The sequence below is a fragment of the Oncorhynchus gorbuscha genome, linkage group LG11 (assembly GCF_021184085.1).
Source record: "Oncorhynchus gorbuscha isolate QuinsamMale2020 ecotype Even-year linkage group LG11, OgorEven_v1.0, whole genome shotgun sequence".
NCBI lineage: Eukaryota > Metazoa > Chordata > Actinopteri > Salmoniformes > Salmonidae > Oncorhynchus > Oncorhynchus gorbuscha.
The window spans coordinates 33,692,164-33,716,412 of NC_060183.1; the positions used below are offsets into that span (position 1 = coordinate 33,692,164).

General features: G+C 42.7%; 1 protein-coding gene across 2 annotated transcripts in view; it reads right to left on the minus strand.

The window, feature by feature from the left end:
* The window catches only part of LOC124048539 (cadherin-23-like), a 548,925-nt gene that overhangs the window by 315,578 nt on the left and 209,098 nt on the right, over nt 1-24,249 (minus strand). For both annotated transcript variants that reach the window (XM_046369416.1, XM_046369417.1), the window contains exons 7-9: nt 18,628-18,822; nt 18,203-18,331; nt 362-440 (exon numbers count right to left, since the gene is read on the minus strand). In XM_046369416.1, the coding sequence (XP_046225372.1) occupies nt 362-440; nt 18,203-18,331; nt 18,628-18,822 (403 nt within the window). The remainder of the gene's footprint in view (nt 1-361; nt 441-18,202; nt 18,332-18,627; nt 18,823-24,249) is intronic.

The window sequence follows — 24,249 nt, forward strand, 5'->3', positions numbered from 1 at the left end:
CTGTTGATAGGACATTCATATCTTGAGATATTTGAGTTGATATTTGTTAATCTTAGTCCACCTGTGTCATTGTGGTGCCATCTTTGGAAAAAAAAGCTTTGCCTTTGACCTGTGCATTATGTCCTGCGACACTTTGACCCAGAATACTGACACAAACATTGTAATATCTCAGCAATGGTAAGGCCTGCAGACATGAAACAAAGAACACTGTGCTTCTGATAGTATTGTATGTTGTATGATCTGGTATGATTAGTTCAACTCTAAAAGCAATGTTTAGTTTACAACCCTAACACCCAATAATAAGCAGTGAGTGAGTGTGTGAGTGTGATGGGGATTGATTAACTAATTGATTGTGACAGACCTGAGATGATGGTGTAGCCGATGCCTCTTGGTCTCCCCAGATCCTGGTCAATGGCTCTTATCTTGCGCACCTCATAGCCCTGTGGACATACAGACATAGGAAAAAAGAGGTTTAGAGCCCTTATTATCTTGTAGACACTATAGTAAGCACAACTTCTCATCCCCTTAGACTCTGCCACACCAAGACACTCCTCAAACAAACACACACACACACACACACACACACACACACACACACACACACACACACACACACACACACACACACACACACACACACACACACACACACACACACACACACACACACACACACACACACACACACACACACACACACACACACACACACACACACACACCTATCGTTTCAAAACTCTCCAGCTGAGCAGATGAGGTTGCAACTCATGAAAAAAAAGTAGAGAAATAGAAAGAGAGAGAGAGGGGTGAAGAAAAAAAAGCTTTTTGAAAAGTCTTTGATCCGCAGTGTTCTCGGCCTCCCCGCCTCAATCCGACAAGGTGGCGGTGCTTAAAAACATCTCTCCATCCCTCTCTCTCTTTCTCCCTTTCCTTCTCTCTCACATTCTCTCTCGCTACCTTTGCTAAGCCGACCAGAAAACACCCTCCCCTCTTCTCTTTCCATCCCTCTCTCCCTCTCTGCCATCCATTGATCCAGCAAATTGTGTCTGAGGCATGTTTATGCTCCAATTCTGCCAAAGCATCTTTTGTCATTGACTAATTACAGAAGGATCAATTAAAGGTATTTTAGATTGGAGCGATCACTACCAGAGACAGAGGGAAGAGAGATGGAGATGGGAGAGGGTAGGTAGAGACGGGGAGAGAAAGTGAGCGAGAGAGAGATGGAGAGAGCTGAAGTAATATGAGCAATATTCTCCTGCTGTCCACACAAGTGAAACATGTTCAATCAACCGGCATTTAAACCCCCTACCCTTCACCCTCTCTCACCATTCCTCCCTCCCTCTCAGCTCTCACCTCCTCTCCTCTCTGTTTCTGTTTCCCTTATCCTTGTACAATGCTACCTTACACCCTCCCCACTCCCACCACCCCAAAATACCCCCCACTCTCCCTCTCTCTTTCCTTTCAGCTCACCAGTTTGACAGCCAAATTGTCTTTGTCCCAGAAAGGGTTTAAATGGCGTCTCTGACAACACAAATCCATAACAGCCAAAAAATCTGTCCCTATGCTGTTCTTTGACAAATACGTTTCAATCTCAACCTGCCATCAAAGTTTTGTATGGATGTTTTGTGGAACGAGAGAGACAGAAAGGGATAGAGGGAGAGAGAGGGACAGGGAGAGATGGAAGGAGTGAGAGATAGAAAGAAAGAAAACAAGAGAGCTGGAGAGAGGGAAAAAGAAAGACAAGGAGAGGGAGGGATGGCATTTGAAAAATGACCTATGACAGGGCTACGTGTTTGATATCTGTTTACGTGAAAATGTCACCAGCCTTGAGGATAGTTGACACCCACTCAGTCAGTCAAGCCCAGTGGCTTATCACAGGCAAACACTAGCAAACTGAAAATAACAGATGCCTGTTAGAATATGATCTGAGGGCAGGAGTGTGTCAGAATAGCACATTTACAGTATCGTGGCACTAACCATGCCTTGCAAAAGTATTCATCTCCCTTCACGTTTTTCCTATTTTGTTGCATTACAACTTGTAATTTAAATGCATTTTTATTTGGATTTCATGTGACATACACAAAATAGTCCAAAGTGAAATGAAAAAAAATTACTTGTTTCAAGAAATTCACAGAGAAGTAGAGCATGCATATGTATTCACCTCCTTTGCTATGAAGCCCCAAAATAAGATCTGGTGCAACCAATTACCTTCAGAAGTCACATTATTAGTTAAATAAAGTCCACCTGTGTGCAATCTGTGTCACATGATCTCAGTATATAAACTCAGCAACAAAAAAAAAGAAATGTCCCTTTTTCAGGACCCTGTCTTTCAAAGATAATTCTTAAAAATCTTAATTTTTATCTTCATTATTATAAAAAATAAATAAAAAATAAGATGGCGTAGCAATGCAGACGCCTTTTGTCGTCCTCTCGTGTACTTTGTATTTCTCGTCTTTTTTTGTATATATTTACATTTTATTTCCAATCTCTTTTCCATTGTTAAATTAAATATACCTTCCGGTAACCTGCCTCACCCAATGTGATACGGAACCGCTATTTTGTTTTTACCTTATAGCCAGAACCTCCATCAGAGGCTAGCCCATCAGCAGTTAACCAGATAATTATCTACCAGCTATTTAGTCATTGTTAGCCACTGCTAGCAGCCTTTACCTTCCGCACAGAGACCAGCTCTTTTTTTTAGCCTGGATAATACTTGCCATCCTACCAGTATCTGACTGTTTTCTCCACTACAACGCCGAACTCCCACCGTAAACCCTGGACCATTACTCCTGATCATCACAGCTAGCTAGTTGCCATCGAGTGACCCAGCCCTGAAGCTAGCCCTGAGCCAGGCCCACCTCCTGGCGTACTCAGTGGTCACCCGGACTCTCCCCATACTCGGCTAAAATCCACTGCTCCACCGGTTCCCTGCCGTAAGCTCTGGACCTTTGCATCGGATCATTGCTGCTTGCAAGTTGCTACTGAGTGGCTATAGCAGCTAATGCCCTTGCCCCAGCGCTAGCACCAGTTGACCGCGAGGCACGCGTTTCTCCCGGCTAGCAAACAAAATTACTACAACTACAATACCTCTTTCACCATCTGGCTTGGACCCTTTGACGACACGGTGCCCCGCCATACTACCACAACTGGTCTGCCGACGAAACTCCATCTGCTGTGCCTTCAACCCGGCCTTTGCCGGACGTCGGAGCAGACGCTTCTACTTACCCCGGCCTAATAAACTTTAAATGCTGTGTCTCCCCCATTCTAGCGTAGTAACAACTACTCTTCGGCTTCCCATCTCCATCTATTGCTGTTCACTGGACCCTATGATCAGTTGGCTACATAGCTGATGCCTGCTGGACTGTTCATTAATCACGGTACTCCATTTTGTTTACATTTGTTTATCTGTCGGCCCCTGCCGCGAAATCAGGCCATGTGTGTAGTTAACCGACCCTCTTTACCCACTCATCGCCATTTAACCTGTTGTTGTTGTCTTAGCTGATTAGCTTTTGTTGTCTTACACATTGTTGTCTTAGCTAGCTCTCCCAATCAACACCTGTGATTGCTTTATACCTCACTTTTTGTCTCTCTCTCATGTCAATATGCCTTGTATACTGTTTAGGATTTTTATCATTGTTTTAGTTTACTCCGGAGCCCCTAGTCCCACTCAACATGCCTCAGATACCTCCTTTGTCCCATCTCCCACACATGACGTGACCTCACCCAGCATAACTAGCGCCAATCTCTCTTATCATCAATCGGTGCCTGGGTTTAGCTTCACTGTACCCGCACAACACCATACCCCTGTCTGTACATTATGACCTGAATCTATTCTACCACACCCAGAAATCTGCTCCTTTTATTCTCTGTCCCCAATGCACTAGACGACCAGTTTTGATAGCCTTTCGCTGTACCCTCATCCTACTCCTCCTCTGTTCCTCGGGTGATGTGGAGATTCACCCAGGCCCTGCGTGTCCCCAGGCACTCTCATTTGTTGACTTCTGTAACCAAAAAAAGCTGTGGTTTCATGCAGGTTAACATAAGAAGCCTCCTCCCTGAAATTGTTTTATTCACTGCTCTAGCACACTCTGTCAACCCGGATGTCCTAGTCGTGTCCGAAACCTGGCTCAGGAAGACCACCAAAAACCCTGAAATGTACATCCCTAACGCTAACATTTTCCAACAAGATATAACTTCCAAAGGGGGCGGTGATGCAAGCTACTGCAGATATAGCCTGCAGAGTTCTGTCTTACTATCCAGGTCTATACCCAACAATTTGAGCTTCTACTTTTAAAAATCCACCTTTCCAGAAACAAGTCTCTCACCTTTGCCGCTTGCTATAGACCACCCTCTGCCCTCAGCTGTGCCCTGGACACCATATGGGAACTGATTGCCCCATCTATCTTCAGGCAGTGGATATGTTTTTGGGGGATTCAGTTCATTTGCATGGCAAAGAGGGACTTTGCAATTATTTGCAATTCATCTGATCACTCTTCATAACATTCTGGATTATTTGCAAATTGCCATTATACAAACTGAGGTAACAGACTTTGTGAAAATTAATATTTGTCATTCTCAAACCTTTTGGCCACACCTGTACAAGTCTCTGCTAGGTAAAGCTCCGCCTTAACTCAGCTCACTGGTCACCATAGCAGCACCCACCCGTAGCACACGTTCCAACAGGTATATCTCACTGGTCAACCCCAAAGCCGATTCCTCATTTGGCTGCTTTTCCTTCCAGTTCTCTGCTGCCAATGACTGGAACGAACTGCAAAAATCACTGAAGCTGGAAGCCATATCTGTTTAACATAACATATTTAAAATAATTCATCTACCTTGAGGATCTGTTTGTACAATTTGCACATTTGGATCAAAATTACTGTTAATTAATTTAATCACTCCTTTAGAATTTCTTTGCCCATGGGGGGAAAATGCAGTTTCTTATCCTGGCATCATTCACAAGTGAAAATATATAATTCACAAGTGAAAGGCTAATATTGTCACCCATCAGATTATTCTTGATTTATTAATCTTGTCTTTACATATACTAAATAATATATGTGTGAAATTTGTTTTGATTTAGAATGGACCATTATCATGCACCTGTCTCGAAACAGGGGCAGCGGGAAAAAATACATAATCTTGATGCATTTAAATAGCGAATGGAGGACGCTTTTCCCGTGGTTGAGTTTCATGCCAGCCATGTTGTAAAGATAAACAATGTGCTTAATATTAGGAAAGTTGAGAATTAAATATAGATGGCCTAGCCTATAGAAAGCTCTTTTTATTATTGGCCATCACTCTGTTTTCTAGCGCAACTGCATAACCTTTAGAAATGTTGCGCAACATGAGCTCATGGGCTCTAAAGAAGTGCCGGATTAGATTTTCGACTACATTTGCATTGATGTCAGAGTAATTGGGACAATAGAGTGCTGAGTACCAGGCAGTTAGCAAGTTTGGTAGGCTACTAATTGTAATGGCTGCTTCCAACTCACACCCTCAAACACCTAGATCCCCTGAGCGCGCAGCTCACTCTCCAGATCCCAATCACCTGAATTATAATCACCTGTTCACACACAATATAGTTCAGTTCTTTGCACCCCATCACTGTGAGGTATTGTTTGTTTTGTGACACACGTCTTACAGAGCTCTGTTTTTCCCTGTGATTTACGCCTCCCGTTTATGATAGTTTTGGCCTGCTTCACAAACGATGCCTTTTGCCTATTCCCTTTCTGTACTTTAGCCTATTGGATTTCCTGTTATCTACCTATTGCCTGATATCCCGGACTACGTTATTGGTCTTTCCCTGCCTGTACTGTTGCCCTTTTGGACCCCTGTGTATGACCTTCTGCATGCCCCTGGACCCAGCTACATGCCTCCTCATGTGGTCCTTTGCAATGAACACCTGCTGCGCCCTGCGCTTGGAACCAGCTCCCTGTCTCCCCTTGTGTTCATTACCCAAATGACCATCAGCAGCATCAAAGATTGGAGAAGCCTATTTACCGTGACTAAACGGACACATGGAATTTGACTGCCTTCATGACTCATAACCACCAGTGTGGAGTTAATAGTCACCGCAACAGCCCTAGTGGTGGATCTTGGATGATATGAGGCTATATGAGGATATGAGACATTTTTGCCAGAAGTGGATCTTCCAGCAAGACAATAACCCCAAGCACACATGAAAATACAGAAATAAATGGTTAATTGACCACAAAATCTAAATATTGCAATGGCCATCACTGACTCTGGACTTGAACCCCATTGAAACCCTGTGGTTAGAATTGAAGGATATCAAAATATGGAAAGATTCTGTAAGGAGGAATGGTCTAAGATCCCTCCCAATGTGTTCTCCAATGTCATATCACATTTTTAGGAAAAGTCTCAATGTCAATATCTTTTTTTTTTTTTTGGGGGGGGGTGCAGGATTTAGTTCCAACTCTATTCTAAACATGTCTAATTTGACTAATCAGCTGCTACTCCGGACTTTGATCAGCTGAATCAGGTGTGTTTAGTGTAGGGTGTAGAAAAAGACAAACCCACCCAGTAGCTCTTCATGAAGACAGAAAACTCTGTTAGCCACACTTTCTCTCTGCCCCCCCTCCTTTCTCTCTCTCTCTCTCCCTCCCTTCTTCCTCAACCCTCTTTCACTTACTCTCTCTTTCTCCCACATACCTTATTTCTTCCTCTTCTCTCTCCTTCGTCTCTTCCCACTACCGCTCCCCCTGACCTTCGTTGTGACAGCTGATTTATCGGAGAGTCAGGGAGACACCAGGCGTCGCCTCAGTCATACCCAGTTAATATGCATTGAAATTTAGCACTTGACATTTCAATACCGCACTGCATAGATGGTACTAGGAGAGCAAGGAGAGCAGCGCAATTAGAAAGGGGACAGAGAGGGGGACTGAGGAAGACAAGATGAAGGGGGAGTGAGGGAGGGGACAGAAATAGGGGGAGTAAGAGAAGGCAAGAGAGAGGGATGGGGTAGTGCAGTTAGAGAGGACAGAGGTCTCCCAAATTGACTCTGGATTTTCAGACATTGCCAAAATATATGTGATAAAGTAACTATTTGTCCACACTGCCTCCAACACGTAGCGATATTTATTTGTTAATTTTATCAAGTTTATCAGGGCTCATACAAAGACGATGTAGTACTTTGAGTTGGAACTCCATTGTTTGATTACATGTAGTAGCTTTATATTGTGTTTTCCATACATTCCCCCAACTCTTCTCTGATATATGCACCTGTAATTCACCATACCATGAGTTCTTAAGATTATCTAAAGATAATATTAGAATGTTAATGATATTGTGATAAAAGTTTGAAACAGTCCCAATGTTTTCCCCTTGATAAAATAATTTGGCTCAGTAATTTTTTGTAACAATCCTTTTTTAACAATCCATTTTTTTACTCTGCATTGCTGGGAATTGGCTCGGGAGTAAGCGCTTCCTGACAAAGTCTACACTTCTTGTATTCGGCGCAAGTGACCAAAATTGTATTTCATTTTTGATTAGAATTGCCTTACTTGAATGTACCTATAAACATTTCTATGGGATAAAATGAATTTCTCCTAGATATCTTGAAATTATTTAAGAATTGAGCCTTTCAACAGTTGAGACTCTAGGAAGCAGGAAGGAGAGCAGGGTTGTGGAATGTAGGTGAGTGTCTAGGAATGTCATTAATAAGTTTATATTGGTGTTGAACGTCAATGTATGAGTGATCATTTGATTTGGTTTAATGCTCACAACAGAAATAGGGTCTGCTGTAAAGTGTAGACAACGTAAAGGCATTGTAGCACAATACTGATTCTCAATTTTAAGCCATGACAAATCCTTTGGTTGTTGAATCCATGACGCCATGTGGTTAAGTTGCGCAGCCCAGAAATACAATTTAAGGTTAGGAAGGCCAAGCCTACCCAATAATTTGGACAGCTGCAGTTTTTATAACTCATACAAGCCTTGTTATTTTGCCCTAAAAATGTGCCTATTGCTGTATTTAGGCAAGTTTTTAGAAGAAGCATTGAAAACAGATAAAGCAGTCTTGGTAAGATATTCATTTTCACTGGAGAGACCCGACCTGCACCTAGATCTTCAGTGATTTTACTAATCACAGGGGGAAGGGGAGTTCAAAGCATATAGTTTCCCATAGTCTGACGTAACATTAACAGCCAAGTAGCGTATGCTCGTATCAGTCCACACTTAAATGCGTAGTTGCCTTTGATGCTTGAGGTTTCAGCACAAATGTCATCATTGCAATAGTTTCAGTAACGTAAATGTTACAGCCTGATGTAGCACCATACCTATTAATTTAAATATATTTGAAATTGTTGTCTCAGCCTCTGTGGAATCATCTGCATAGAGAGATATATTGTGTTCTTTTGGCCCCACCTGCAGACCATGAATGTTTATCGCACTTTGAATAGCTTTCATCAGAGTTTCTATACTAAGGGCAAATAAAAGTGGCGAGAGAAAATCTCCTTGACGATTTCCACGTTGTAGCAAAAAAGAATGCAACATATCCCCATTTGTTCTAAAATGGACTTTGGACTTTCATATATCAACTCTATTTCAAAAAGCGCTCCCCAAAACCAAACTAATTTAATGTTGGTAACAGAAAAAAGTGTAACTTTTGTTGTTGGGTGTAACTTTCTGCAAATGTCAATAAACCCCTGGGCAAGATGTAACTTTGCCCAGTACAGTTCTGATATCGAGAGTATATTGTTCAGCTGCATCCTTTTTCAGTTGCAGTGCAAGAAGTTTCCCTGGTTTGTCTCCCTGAGTATAGTCCTAGTATAGAACCCTCAGCTTTATAAGTAAGAAGCGTAATAAGCTCTCCGTTCGCTGCAGTCAACTGAATTAGTGTTCCTTGTTTCGTTTGTCTTTCCTCTAAGATTTCTCTCTCAATCTTCTCTTGTTTTTTTATACATAATTTTTTGAACAGATATGAAGAGGTTATAATTTGACTCCTAAAATAAGCCTAGGCACTCTCCCATAAAAGTGGCGGGCTGATACCTTCCGTTGATTTAAATTGACAAAATGTTCCGCTTAAATAACCTTTTGAAAACAAGTTTCTCCAAGAAGAGAAGCATTCAGCCTCCACATGTATGTACCAGGAAGTCAATCGTTTAACTTTCGTTTTAGGGATACAGGACTATGATACGAGATGGTAATGTTATTAATAATACCGTTTTCTACCTGATGAGCTAAGATCTGAGGGATAAGAAAAAAGTAAATCCTAGAGTAAGTGCCATAGGGATTAGATGTTGGGTATCATCTTTAATGTTGGGTGTAACTTTCTGCAAATTTTAATAAACCCCTGTTCTTCACAGAGATATGTAACTGCTCTAGACATTTTGAATATGGGACCATTTTATATCCATGTGTGGATATAAAATGCAATTAAAGTCACTTCCAACCACACAATGTGTATTTGACTGCTTTGCGATCTCTAAGAAACATCAATTAATAAATTGTGGGGAATCATAATTTGGTGCATATACTGTATATTAGCAAAAGTTAAATGAATGTCAAATAATGGGCACTGAATAATAACAAACTGACCCTCTGAATGAGTTACCTTATTTTTCAATGTAAAAGACGTCAGGAGAGAAAAAAAGTTTGACCTACCCATTCCCATTTAAGCCTTTTGTGCTCGTTATCTGATAAGTGAGTCTCCAGGAGGAGAGCGATGTCACAATCCATTTGTTTTAGCTGTGTCAATATTGTTTTCCATTTGACCACATGTATAGGCACTTCACATTATACATCTGAATGTTATTAAGTGACGTCATTGTCCGTATAAAGTGTAAATATCAATCACTACAGTCCTTGATTTGAATGCACCTTTTCCTTGTACCCATAAGTGCAGAAAGAAATGCTATTTTGTTTCTCAACAAACAAAACAGAGCAACAAACACACAGAGGAACAACAAGAAAATCAACACTAAAGGAGACTGAACAGTGAAATTAAAAGAAGAACACAGGGTGGTGTTGTGTTCTTTAAACAAAGGAGGGATCCTCACAACACTCAGTAGAGGGGCAAATGTGGAAACATTTCAGGCTATATTATAGCATATCTGACTTCAAATTCCACTTCAGCGACCTATCGTTTCATGGTAGCAAGGATGCAAAAAAAAAGAGAGGAGCCCGTAAATGGACCGGCATGGATGAAACATTCAATACACTCATATATAGCCAATAGCATATTAAATGTGGTTCTAACTCAAATAATATTATAAGAAAATGTATAATAATATGCAGGCAGGCAAAGTGGCACTCATTCCAAAGCAGGTTGTCCTAAACAGTACATTTTAAATGTTGGCAATTAAATGTAATCCAAAAGCATTGCCTAAATCAGTAAATAATAATCAATAATCAATAAAGGGTCAGCAATTTTAGGATAATATTTACAGTAACCTACACTTGGGTAGCCTATATGCAATTGCCATGAAACAACGTAAAAATATGTCTCCTTACTCTATAGCACAGAGAAAAGGGGAATGATGAAAGTAGGCTGTACCGTTTTTTTCTAGTTTATATAAAATACCATCCAGACAAGCTGTAGGTTACAGATTGCTGAATTAGTCCAGCAATAAGGTACAAAATATTAGCATAAACCCAAATAGTTTCTAGTCCTTATGAACAAGGGGTCGCTTTAGTAGTCAATGTGGATTGGAAAATGTTCCGCGGTAGATTTAGGCTACTGCTTGGGCCTTGAGTCCTTCTGACTGGCCCAACAGTTTGCCACATATTGTACTGTAGTCTGTATATTTTTTGGACCCTTTCCTCAAATCTGGAAGGTGGTGTAATTCCAACGGAGCGCAGGAAGGACTCGGCATCAGGCACAGAAGATGTGGGTCTTGCTCTCATGGGTGACACGCAGCTTCGCAGGGAACATCAGAGACTATGTGATGTTTTGGCTGCCAATTCTCAATTGATCACGATATAATCTTTTATTTTCTGCAACAGCTCAGCAGTATAGTTTCATGTTTAAAGTTTCAAATAATAGCCATTGAAGATAGATGTGCGTTTGTCCTTGTAGAATGTTCTCCCTTGGTTTATCGACAGCTGAATTATCTCGTTTCATTTAAAAGCGCCTGATGATAGTGCTTGACCTCTGTGTTTCCTTCACTCCGGGCCTGCTCTAAGGTGCAGGCGTGACTCTGTGGGCCTTCTCAATGACCAGAGGTGTAGCAGCCTTGATTTCCAAGACCTCGCTCAGCATCTTGTCCATAAATGTAGACATTTTCTGCCCCCTTTCTACATTGGTTTCGACCACAAAAATGAGATGAACCTCCACCATCTCGGTCTCTGTTTCAGCTGTAATGGCATTCTCTACCACCTTGAGAAGTTGGGGGTCGGTGAACGGCTTAACCACGGTGAAAATATATTCTGTTTGATGCTGTGTTTCTCTTGAATACTTATCCCTACTCATTGCCAGTCCGATTTAAAGGTCAAATATGTACTTTTAACTTGTGAAAGTTAACTTAGGCAGAAATCCACAGCCTTCCCCCAGAATACCAAAACCAAACATAACTATGTAATCGGTAGCTTATCAATAGTTTGTTGATAGTAGGAAAATGTATTTCCAAGTACATTCTAAAATACATTAAATGATTGCACATTTTGCTGTGTTACAGCCTGAATTCAAATTATATATAAAAACAATGCTTTACACACAACACCCCATGGTGAGGACATATAAAAATAAACATGTTTTTGCAAATGTATTGAAAATGAAATAGAGAAATAGAAAATATACTTAAGTATTCACACCCCCTCAATACTTTGTAGAAGCACCTAAGTCTCTAATAGCTTTCCACACCTGGATTCTGCAACATTTGCCCATTATTCTATTAAAATTATTCAAGCTCTGTCAAATTGGTTGTTGATCATTGCTAGACAACTATTTCCAGGTCTTGACATAGATTTTCAAGTAGATTTAAGTCAAACATTTTACTCAACCAGGAACATACACTGTCTTCTTGGTAAGTAACTCCAGTGTATATTTGTCCTGTGTTTTAGAGTATTGTCCCGCTCAAATGTGAATGAATCTCCCAGTGTCTGGTGGAAAGCAGACAATCAGATTTTACTTTTTTTATCCTGAAAAACTCCCCAGTACATAATGATAACAAGCATACCAATAACATGATGCAGCCACCACTCTGCTTGGAAATATGAGGAGTGGTACTTAGTAATGTGTTGTATTGGATTTGCCCCAACATAATATGTTGTATTCATTACAAAAAGTGAATTGCTTTGCCTCATTTTTGCAATATTACTAATGGTTAGTATTGTGGAGTAGCTACAATGTTGTTGATCCATCCTCAGTTTTCTCCTTTCATAGCCATTAAACTCTATAACTGTTTTAAAGTCACAATTGGCCTCATGGTGAAATACCTAAGTGGCTTCCTTCCTCTCTGGCAAATGAGTCAGGAAGTAGGCCTGTGTCTTTGTAGTGACTGGGTGTATTGATACACCATCATTTCACCATGTCACCCATCTACCAATAGATGTCCTTCTTTGCGAGGCATTTGAAAACATACCTGGTCTTTGTGGTTAAATCTGTGTTTGACATTCACTGAGGGACCTTACAGAGAATTGTATATGTGGGATACAGAGATGAGGAAGTATTTTTTTTTTATTATGTCAGTGCAATTTATGTGACTTTGTTAAGCAAATGTCTCCTCCTGAATGTATTTAGGCTTGCCAAAACAAAGGGATTGAATACTTATTGACAGTAGACATTTCAGCTTTTCATTTTTAAATAACTAGTAAACTTTAAAAAACATCATTACACTTTAACATTATATGTATTCTGTGATCCAAAAATCTGAATTGGATCCATTTCAAATTCAATCTGAAACACAACGCAATGTGGAAAAGTACTTTCTGAAGCTACATGAACTGTTATGACAATCCATCTCATGGGAGGCCAAAAAGCACTGAGACACAGCCTTCTTGTCACGTTCTGACCTTTATTCCATTGTTTTGTCTTTATTTAGTATGGTCAGGGCGTGAGTTGGGGTGGGCAGTCTGTGTTAGTTTTTCTATATTTTCTATTTCTGTGTTTGGCCTGATATGGTTCTCAATCAGAGGCAGCTGTCTATCTGTCCCTGATTGAGAAGCATATTTGGGTAGCCTGTTTTCCTTTGTGTTTTGTGGGTGTTTATTTTTAGTCTTTGTGTCTGCACCAGAAAGAACTGTTTCGGTTGTCACTTTGTTGTTTTGTATTTTTGAAGTCTTCAGTTTCTTATTTTAAAGATGAACACTAACCACGCTGAGCTTTGGTCCTCTCCTTCTTCCACCGACGAAAACCCTTACAGAACCACCCACCAAGCAGCGTGGTAACAGGCAGCAGCAGGAGAGGCAGCGATACCTGGAGAGATGGACTTGGGAGGAGATTCTGGACGGCAAAGGACCCAGGACTCAGCCAGGGGAATATCGCCGTTCCAAGCAGAGCTGGAGGCAGTAAAAGCAGAGAGGCGCCTGTATGAGGAGGTAGCATGGCAGCGCGGCTGGAAGCCCGAGAGGCAGCCCCAAAAATGTATTGGGGGTGACACATGGGGAGTGTGGTGAGTTCAGGTAGGAGACCTGTGCCAACTTCCAGTGCTTACCGGAGAGCGAGAGGGACCGGACAGGCACAGTGTTATGCGGTGGAGCGCACGGTGTCCCCGGTGCGTGTGCATAGCCCGGTGCGGTATATTCCAGCTCCTCGTATCGGCCGGGCTAGAGTGGGCATTGAGCCAGGTGCCATGAAGCCGGCTCTACGCATCTGGTCTCCAGTGCGTCTCCTTGGGCCGGCGTACATGGCACCAGCCTTATAAATGGTGTCCCTGGTTAGCCAGCACAGCCCAGTGCGGGCTATTCCACCTCGCTGCACTGGCCTGGCTACGGGGAGCATTCAACCAGGTAAGGTCGGTCAGGCTCGGTGCTCAAGAGCAACCCCCCGCACCAGGGTGTTTCTCCGTCTTCTCCCTACATGTGCTCCCGCCTGCCCAGCGCTGTCAGAGTCTCCCGTCTGTCCTGAGCCATCAAGAGTCTCCCGTCTGTCCTGAGCCGTCAAGAGTCTCCTGTCTGTCCTGAGCCGCCAGAGTCTCCCGTCTGTCCTGAGCCGCCAGTCTGTCCTGAGCCGCCAGAGCCGCCAGTCTGTCCTGAGCCGCCAGAGCCGCCAGTCTGTCCTGAGCCGCCAGAACAGCCAGTCTGTCCTGAGCCGCCAGTCTGTCCAGAGCCGCCAGTCTGTCCTGAGCCGCCAGATCCGCCAGTCTGTCCTGAGCCGCCAGAGCCGCTAGTCTGTCCTGAGCCGCCAGAACAGCCAGTCTGTCCTGAGCCAGTCTGTCCAGAGCCGCAAGAGCCGCCAGTCTGTCCTGAGCCACCAGAGCCGCCAGTCTGTCCTGAGCCGCCAGAGCCGCAAGTCTGTCCTGAGCCACCAGAGCTGCCAGGCTGTCCTGAGCCGCCAGTCAGCCAGGAGCCGCCAGAGCCACCAGTCAGCCAGGAGCCGCCAGCCAGCCAGGAGCCTCCAGAGCCGTCGGTCAGCCAGGAGCTGCCAGAGCCGTCAGTCAGCCAGGCGATGCCAGAATCGCCCTTCACTCCGGAGCTGCCGGAGTCTCCCGCCTGTCCGCCGCTGCCGGAGTCTCCCGCCTGTCCTCCTGTCTCCCGTCCATTCGGGACCCATTTCCAGGGTCCCCAGTCCGAGGGCGGCGGCGAGGGTCGTCGCTCGTAAGAGACCATGGAGGCGGCCAATGTGGCGGAGAAAAATTGTTGTGAAGTGGGGTCCACGTCCCGCGCCAGAACCGCCACCGCGGACAGACGCCCACCCAGACAATCCCAAATAGGTTCAGGTTTTGCAGCCGGAGTCCGCACCTTTGGGGGGGGCTGTCACGTTCTGACCTTTATTCCTTTGTTTTGTCTTTATTTAGTATGGTCAGGGCGTGAGTTGGGGTGGGCAGTCTATGTTTTTCTATATTTTCTATTTTTGCGTTTGGCCTGATACGGTTCTTAGCCAGAGGCAGCTGTCTATCGTTGTTCATGATTGAGAACCATATTTAGGTAGCCTGTTTTCCTTTGTGTTTTGTGGGTGGTTATTTTTATTCTTTGTGTGTCTGCACCAGAGAACTGTTTCGGTTGTCACTTTGTTGTTTTGTATTTTTTAAGTGTTCAGTTTCTTAAAGATGAACACTAACGACGCTGTACTTTGGTCCTCTCCTTCTTCCACCGACGACAACCCTTACACTTCTAATAGTCTTCTAATATCTTTTGTCAAAATTATTTTTATTGTACTTGACACATACCAAACCATACCAAAAGCAAAAACCTAAAAATTCCTTCTAAACATAACACTTTGTATTCATGACAAAAAGTTATTTGCTTTGCCACAAATTTTTACAATACTACTAGTGCCTTGTTGCAAACTGGATGCACATTTCGAAATATTTGTATTCTGTACAGGCTTCCTTCTTTTCACTCTGTCAATTAGGTTACTATTGTGGAGTAACTGCAATGTTGTTGATCCGTCCTCAGTTTTCTCCAATCACAGTCAAAAATATGCTACCGTGCTACAATATATTTTGTCAAAATGCTTTTTTATTGTTCTTGACACATACCAAAACCATACCAAAAGCACTAACACACATTTAAATGCGTTTAAATGAATACAAAAATCACGACACACATGATATACTATCGGACACGTAGTGAGTCTATGTAGTGACTCCATGCTTGACGAGATCAACAACGGGCAGAACTTAACGTGTACCGGGTCGTTTCGCAAAATGAGTGCCATTTGCAAAATGATATCCCTTTAATATATTACGTAGATATTATGCACCAATATTGCATTTTAAAGCCTGTTATATGAAATGAAGTGCCCTTTAATATAGACCAAATGGAGAATTCAATAAATATAATTTTCAATATGAATAAACACTTGCCAAAGTAGCCAACATTTTGACATGTCCCTCCGTGCAACCTCTGTGGGTCCATGTCATGTGGTTAATAATTTTTTGTGTTAAAATGGAGCAAAACAGACCATTTACTAAAAATAAATAAATAATATTGTTTTGTATTTGAAAACAAATAATGATTTCGATTTTGTATATGAAAACAAATAACGATGGGGGCAAGTAGTTTGGGTAGCCATTTGATTAGGTGTTCAAAAGTCTTATGGCTTGGGGGTAGAAGCTGTTTAGAAGCCTCTTGGACCTAGACTTAGTGGTCTGGTACAGCTATCCATGAGGTAGCAGAGAAAACAGTCTATGACTAGGGTGGCTGGCGTCTTTGACAATTTTCAGGGCCTTCCTCTGACACCGCCTGGTATAGAGGTCAAGATGCACCCCTGAGGGGCCCCCGTGTTATGGATCAGTGTGGTGGATGTGTTGTTACCTACCCTTACCACCTGGGGCCGTACGTACTACACTCTCTAGTGCCTTGCTGTCGGAGGCCGAGCAGTTGCCACACCAGGCAGTGATGCAACCAGTCATGCTCTCGATGATGCAGCTGTAGAACCTTTTGAGGATCTGAGAACCCATGACAAATATTTTCAGTCTCCTGAGGGGGGATAGGTTTTGTCGTGCCCTTTTCACAACTGTCTTGGTGTGCTTGGACCATGTTAGTTTGTTGGTGATGTGGACACCAAGTAACCTGAAGCTCTCAACCTGCTCCACTACAGCCCCATCGATGAGAATGGGGGTGTGCTCGGTCCTCTTTTTCCTGTAGTTCACAATCATCTCCTTAGTCTTGGTCATGTAGAGGGAGATGTTGTTGTCCTGGCATCACATGGCCAGGTCTCTGACCACCTCCCTATATGCTGTCTCATCGTTGTTGGTGATCAGGCGTACCACTGTTGTGTCATCGGCAAACTTAATGATGGTGTTGGAGTCGTGTCTGCCCGTGCAGTCACGAGTGAACAGGGATTACAGGAGGGGACTGAGCACGCACCCCTGAGGGATCCCTGAGCTAAGGATCAGTGCAGACATTCCACATTTAACCTCACGCACGTGAAAATCGAAATATCAAGTTATTTGGTTTCATATGCAAAAAAACAAGCAATCTGTTTTTCACATTGTTGATTCCTCCTTTTTAACACAAAAAATGAATCACACGTACACGGACCTCTGTGTGTTCAAGGGAGATTTTAACCCAATAACCCCCTAAAATACTCCAAGTTTGCACAATCATTGTAAAGCCCTAGTTATTGTGTTGCTTTGACAGTTATTTTTGAAGATTATTATTTATTTCATGTGATTAGCGATTCATTTACGTATTTCCCTCATTTTAAGCTCCATCCTGTTACTTGAATTGAACTCTCGTTTTAATATGATGAAACTATTCCTTTTTAAATATTTACTTCCAAAGAAACATTGAAAATTTGATAAAATCTGTAAAAGCAGGTTCTACTCTTTTTGAAAATGTTTAAAAAATAGAGTAGAAAACTGAATGAAAAACTGAATGGGTCGAGCCTAACACGTCAACCCTGTTACTCGTCGATAGACAGGCTATACATTTTTTAACAATTAAAAAAAATGTGTGAATCTTGCATTTACCCTGCCTGTTGCACACAAGCTTCCATTCCACCCGCCATAAGGTAATTCATGGCTGATTTAACTAGTAATTACACTTGATTACGAACGCACCATAACACCACTAACCATCCACTGTAAAGCTGTACATACATGTCACTCACTCGAAGCACAAGACGTAGACCGACACTTTGACACTCAATCCTTTTCATTACTTAATTAAGCTGAAGAGAGCACTTACTAATAGTCTTGTTTTTTTTAACCTCTTTAGATAGGAAAACTTGATTTGTATTATATTGAACATGTGCTCTTATGACAGAATGTAAACATTTGGTGAAATCGTAGGTCATTATTTTACACACCATCACAATTTAAATTATATCACTGCAAAAGTGTTGGCTTGGTGGCACAAAAAATTCTCTCTATTCATCAATACGCAAAGAGTAATTTAAGAAGAAGAATTAGGAACTACTTTTGCAACCCTGTAAACTAGATGTAATGGCTATGCATTTCTGAAATATTGTCAGACATTACATGCATTTGAGCAAATATGCAAATGTATCTACATGTATTTGAAACACATTTTTAGGTGTAGTTAAATATATTGAAATGTATTTTCCATACGGGGAAGCGAAGGAGGAGATGGAGAAGAAATGTAAAGGGGGGTGAGACTTAGCATTACTGACCGGTGGGACGTCCTCCCCTATGTTGGTGCTGTAGGGTAAGTTGGTAAAGATGGGGTCCATGTCCTGAACATCAGTGATGGTGATGGCTAAATTAGATAGACTGGACAGAGGGCGCTTCTTATCCTGGTCCTGAGGGAGAGAACAGACACACACAAGCATGGTCACCCCTGGGTCATGTTCATTGGGAAGAAAACAGACATAAACCTGGACTTGCTCCTTTTCTTTTAAAGTTTTTAAACCTTAGCCCTACTGAACAAAATCCTGACTTCACAACAATATACCAACATTTCCATGCCATTCTCAGTTGAATTGTATTTATTTACACTAACCACAATAAAATAAAATAGACATTAGACAAGATGGTTATGCTTGTTACTTCATAAAATCGATGTTTAAGTTTGTTTGTATTTTGTGTATCCCCTCACCGTGGCATTGACGGTGAGCTGGTAGGCCGATGTGGTCTCATAATCCAGAGCCCTGGTGACAGTGACTGTACCACGGGCTCCATCGATGGAGAAAAAGGAAGAGGGGGGCTGGAAAGAGAAGAGCACACTGCCCCCCGTGCCTTGGTCTGGGTCTGTGGCATTCACCTGGTAGACTGAGGTGCCCACTGGAGTGTTCTGGAACACAGAGAAAGACAGGCACACAGGTTGGCATGAAGTTATATTTCTATAGTTTGAGGGGTTATTTAAAAGGTGGATGGCTATGTATAAACAATGGATGGAGACAGATTACTGTTCTGCACATTTAAAGGGGGGCTGAACTTCCTGATTTGGCCTCGGTTATCAGCTTGCTCATTAAGAAATGCTAGTGGCCATGACTGAAGGCAAAGGAGAGTTGTCTTGGGGGTGTAGTTTGATGTGGATGTTTCTTGGGTGTGTCTTTGCAATTTAATCACAACAAACAAGTGCAGTTGTGAGTAGTGACAGTGAGGTAAGCTAAGCTAGCTTTGATATGTAGAGAAGTTTAGAAGATGAGGACTTCTCCCTTCCTGATCTGTTAATTCAGTTCTATGTGTAGGCTAAAGCCTGCACTGACCTTGTGTTTAGCCAACCTGACAGCAGCTAGCTAGCATAACTTGGGTATAGCTGCAGCTGGCTAGCCTATCTAACCAGCTGATACTTATCTGTCAAAGCACAGTTATACCATGATAGCAAGAACCACTGTCTGGAATGTGTTTCATGAGACACTCGTTATTCACACCTACCAAAAAATAGCTTGCAACTTGAAGTTTCATCACGCCATGTAAAGACGCGTTACCGTGGAAGATATATCAACTGCTAGTTGAATGCCCGGTTTTCAGTCAGCTCAGCTGTCCTACAACACATTATCTAACTGGCTAGTTTTTCTCATCTCTCCTTATGTCTACTGTAAGAACTTCCCCGGGGCACACATCCCATAACTACTAATATCCAAACAGGAGTAGGCTACATGTGGAGCAGGCTGGCATTCATTGAGATGACTCATGAGATGACTCATGTACTGGAGGCAGTTCTGCAGACAGGTCACTAGCTGGAACATGAAATATGACATTTTAAACATAACAGTAACCCTAAACTCTAACCTTAACCACACTGCTAACCTAACCATAACCTTACATTTTTGTTTCCTAAGTTCTGCATCCATGGCAAGACTCAATACAATAAATGCCAACCTGCACATATGGACATTGTACAAATGCCACCCAGCTTGAGTATAGATACATGTATTAACAAAAATCCAATGGGTGTGTTCAAGTAACAAAGACAAAACATTTTCTGATGTAAATATAATATTGATGTGCTTATAAAGACAGCATGCTAACACTTCACCTAGCAAATGAAAATAAGTTGTGTATAGAGTACAACTTCAGCTGTCTTACCAGAACTAGAATGACATTCTATGTCTATTGTCTATTCTAAAGATTTGGCTCGCTCCCTGTTGCTTTGCACATTTGCTCTGACTTCGGGAGGTGCATGTTCCCGGTTGCCTCAACTCGGGTGCAGATCTGATATGCAGGGGATCCCCTTCCTCAGGAGTGGAGAATACACTCCTGGGTGGTTTCACAGATATAGGAGCGGTTTGGCAGTGCCAACGTAGGTCTTTACGCATCAACTGGCTCTGGTAACAGATGCTCTGGTGCACCAGTGGCCTCGGACCCTCCTTTATGTGTTTCTGCCAGTGGTTCTGATTCAGCCGATGTTGGATAGGGTGCGCCGGGAGGGCTTATCATTAATTATTGTGGCTCCCGTTGACCCAGGCAGTCTTGGTTCGCCTTTTAGATGGAGACCCATGGCAACTCCAGTTGTGCAGGGACCTGTTTTCCCAGGCACATGGAAAGGTTTGGCACGAGAGGCCGGAGATTTGATTCCTATGGGCCTGGCCACTGAGAGGGACAATCTGATGACTAGGGGTTTACCTTTGAATGTTAATGCTACCAATCAGTCTGCAAAGGGCGCCCTCCACAAGAGGGCTGTATGTGTATAAGCGTTTGAGCTCTGGTGCCAAGAGAAGGGGCTTGTTCATTTTCAGTGCTTTGTGAGGGAATGTGGGAATTGACAGAACCACACCTGAGTCACATCCCCTAGTGGTGCAGTTCTTGAAAGGTGTATGTGGTCTCAGACTGGTATCTAAACCTATTGCACCAACATGGGACATGGCTATGTTTTTGGAGACGCTGGGTGTGGCCCCTTTTGAGCCTCTGAAGTCAGTGGATCTGAAGATCCTCTCCTACAAAATATCCCTGCTCATTACTTTGGCCTCGGCTAAACTTGTTGAGGACCTCCACGCGTTACCCATACACCCGTCCTGTACTCAGTTCGCCCTGGGCGACTAAGGTGACATTGAGTCCAAATGTAGCCTTCGCTCCGAAAGTCATGGCTATATCTACAGGTCCTTAGCTTTTGAGCTATTTCCCTTTCAACCTCTTCCTTTGCTTCTGAAAAGCAACAGAGGTTTTTGCCCTGTTTCCGGCACGAGCTTTGCACAAGTACATTGAACGAACCCGGGATATCCAGTTATGTGACCAGCTATTTGTCTGTTCTGCTAATCCAAGTAGCGGCAGGGCGCTCTCTAAGCAGGGCGCTCCCTCCCTGGCATTTAGCAACCAGGAGCAAGGTTTACCTAGCTGTGTATGTGCTCACTCCACCAGAGGTCTGGCAGGATCTTGGGCGTTGTTTAAAGGGTTGACTATAGGAGATATGTGCTGGGGCGAGTTGGGCATCACCACAAACTTTTGTGTGGCTTGGATGTCACTTCTCTAAGTGTGCTTACAGCTGGGACAGGGGAAAGTAACTTGGCAGAGTGCCGTGTCCGCAATACCCAGATCACCGCATCAGGCAGGGTTTGGTCTGGGTGGTCTGTTGTGGGTCATTATGACTATAACTACTGTTCCCTGGAACCAGGGAAACAAGGTCCAACACCTGTTTGGCCCCGCACTGCCCGTTCCTGGGCTTGGTGAAGGGTGGTATTAAATTGAAGGAGTGAGTCCATGCCTCACGCGTATCAGCTGTGGAAGGCAGGGCTTCGTATGAGGCATGGATTTTATTGGCCTTGTCAGGTACCATTGTAGATCCTTCAACCGAAGTTGCGAGAGTGCAACTCCCCATAGTATGTTATCCCTCATTTAACATTACGTTTTAGACGAAACTGACTTCTTGAACAAATTATCCTATTTACACGTTGTAGTCAATTTATTTTCTTATTTATTATTTTCTTATCAACTAAACAACACAGTATAGGTTAAATTGATTACCAACATAATGTAATGAAAAGTCCCTAATGGACGAACCCGATATGACAGCTTATTACACAATGAATGGGGTGAGGAAAGAAAGAGCGGGAGAAGGAGAGACAAAGGATTGTGTATACAATTCAATAATACGCTCATCATAAATATGGATATTTAGCACCCTAACAACCGCTCATTCGGATTTAGAAAATCAATGTGCATATTTACGCTTGTATGTCTTTGTCATCTCTGCCTATGGAAATTGCTTTTTTATACCCTGATGAAGACAGCTTGGCTGTCGAAACATTGGTAATTACATTTTTGCATCTGAGCTCCTAGAGTGTGCGGCTCTCTTTTATTTTCAAGTTTTCTACTCCGCTAGCCAGCACCTCACCTAAATAGGTGTGTGTTTCTTTTTCTTCTAGAATGTTATTTTTTTCTCATCTTCGGTGTCCTTGTCTAGTTTAAGAGGGCCTTGTAGTTTTAGACCATTTGTCACGTATTCAGCTCACGCTGCACGTATACAGGTTTAGTCATTTTGAACAATTTTACACGCCAGTAACAACCCGGCAATGTACTGGTCTTATAGTTTTAAACCATTTGTCAGCCATGTAGCCACCGCTCCATGCTATCTGGCCAAATGTACATTTTGTTAGGAGTCCTTTAATGCCCTCACCTTAGAGGGCGGTTCCATCATGTTGCCACAATGTCTGTGCTCACGTGGGAGGGGTTACTGACTTGGCAAAAGTCTATATGGAAAACAATTATCTCATTTAGAAGGCTAAAATCACATTTCAGCTTCTCACAAATCGTTTCATATTTTATCATATAGGTTCCACAACATTTAGATGTAAATCTGATAACTGGGATGTATACATTTGCAGAATTACTGTTATACAATCTTTAATGATATCACAAAACAATTGATTTGACATTATTGTTGTTTGGAGCCCCACCAACCATTTCCCACATTATTTAAGTTAGGCATATTGTTTCAATATCCAACCTTCTGATATTAAAGTTTTGAGGCAGAGTTTCTCTCTACACACAAAGGATTTTGGACTTCTCCATACGGCAGTGAATGAGAGAGGAAGTTTACGACCGGTCATTAAAATCCTAGAACTGTCATCCCCCCTTCCTCTCTGGTGGGAGAGTGGGAGACTTTCTTTAATCCTCACCCAGGAAGGAAAGTCAATACATCAGTGTGTCATGGAAAGAACAGGTGTTCTTAATGTGTTGTTTACTCAATGTATGTGAAAATTGCACATTTAGGTTTTGTAGTAAAAAAGATAAGAGGAAGAACATGTTTCCAATTACATCATTGGTGTGCATTGTTTGATTTTAACCAATTATGAGTTGGCATTTGTATTCGGTCATGTTTCCAGTTGCCTTGTCATGATTAAAAGCGATGGTTCGCGCTTTCAGTTTTGTGCGAATGCTGCCATCAATCCAGGGTTTCATGGTTAGGGATGGTTTTAATAGTCAGAGTGGGTTCAACATCACCGATGCACTTGCTAATAAACTCGCTCACCGTGTCAGCGTATACGTCAATGTTCTTGTCGGAGGCCACCAGGAATATAGCCCAGTCCATGTGATTGAAGCAATCTTGAAGATTGGTCAGACCAGCAATGGTTAGACCTGAGCAAGTGCGTTTCCTGTTTTAGATTCTGTCTATAGACTGGTAGCAACAAAATGGAGTCATGGTTAGATTTGCCAAAGGGAGGGCAGGGGAGAGCTTTGTATGCATCGTGGAACTTAGAGTAGCAATGGTCCAGAATGCTACCAGCTCGTGTCGCGCATTCAATATGCTGATAGAATTTAGGAAGGCTTGTTCTCAGATTAGCTTTGTTAAAATACCCAGCTACAATAAATGCAGCCTCAGGATATATGGTTTCCAGTTTACATAGAGTCCAGTGAAGTTTTTTCAGGGTCGTCTAGGTATCTGCTTGGGCGGGATTTACACAGCTGTGACTATAATTGAAGAGAACTCTCTTGGTAGATAATGCGGTGGGCATTTGATTGTAAAGAATTCTAGGTCTAGGTGAACAAGAGGACTTGAGTTCCTGTATGTTGTTATGTTTACACCATGAGTCGTTAATCATCAGGCATACACCCCCGCCCTTATTCTTACCTGAGAGATTTGTTTCTGTCATCACGATGCATGAAGAAACCGGGTGGCTGTACTGACTCTGACAACATATCCAGAGTGAGCGATGTTTCTGTGAAACAGAGAATGCTACAATCTCTCATGTCTCTCTGGAAGGCAACTCATGCCCTAATTTCATCCACCTTGTTGTCTGGCGAGTAATATGCTCGGAAGCGGTGGATGGTGTGCTCG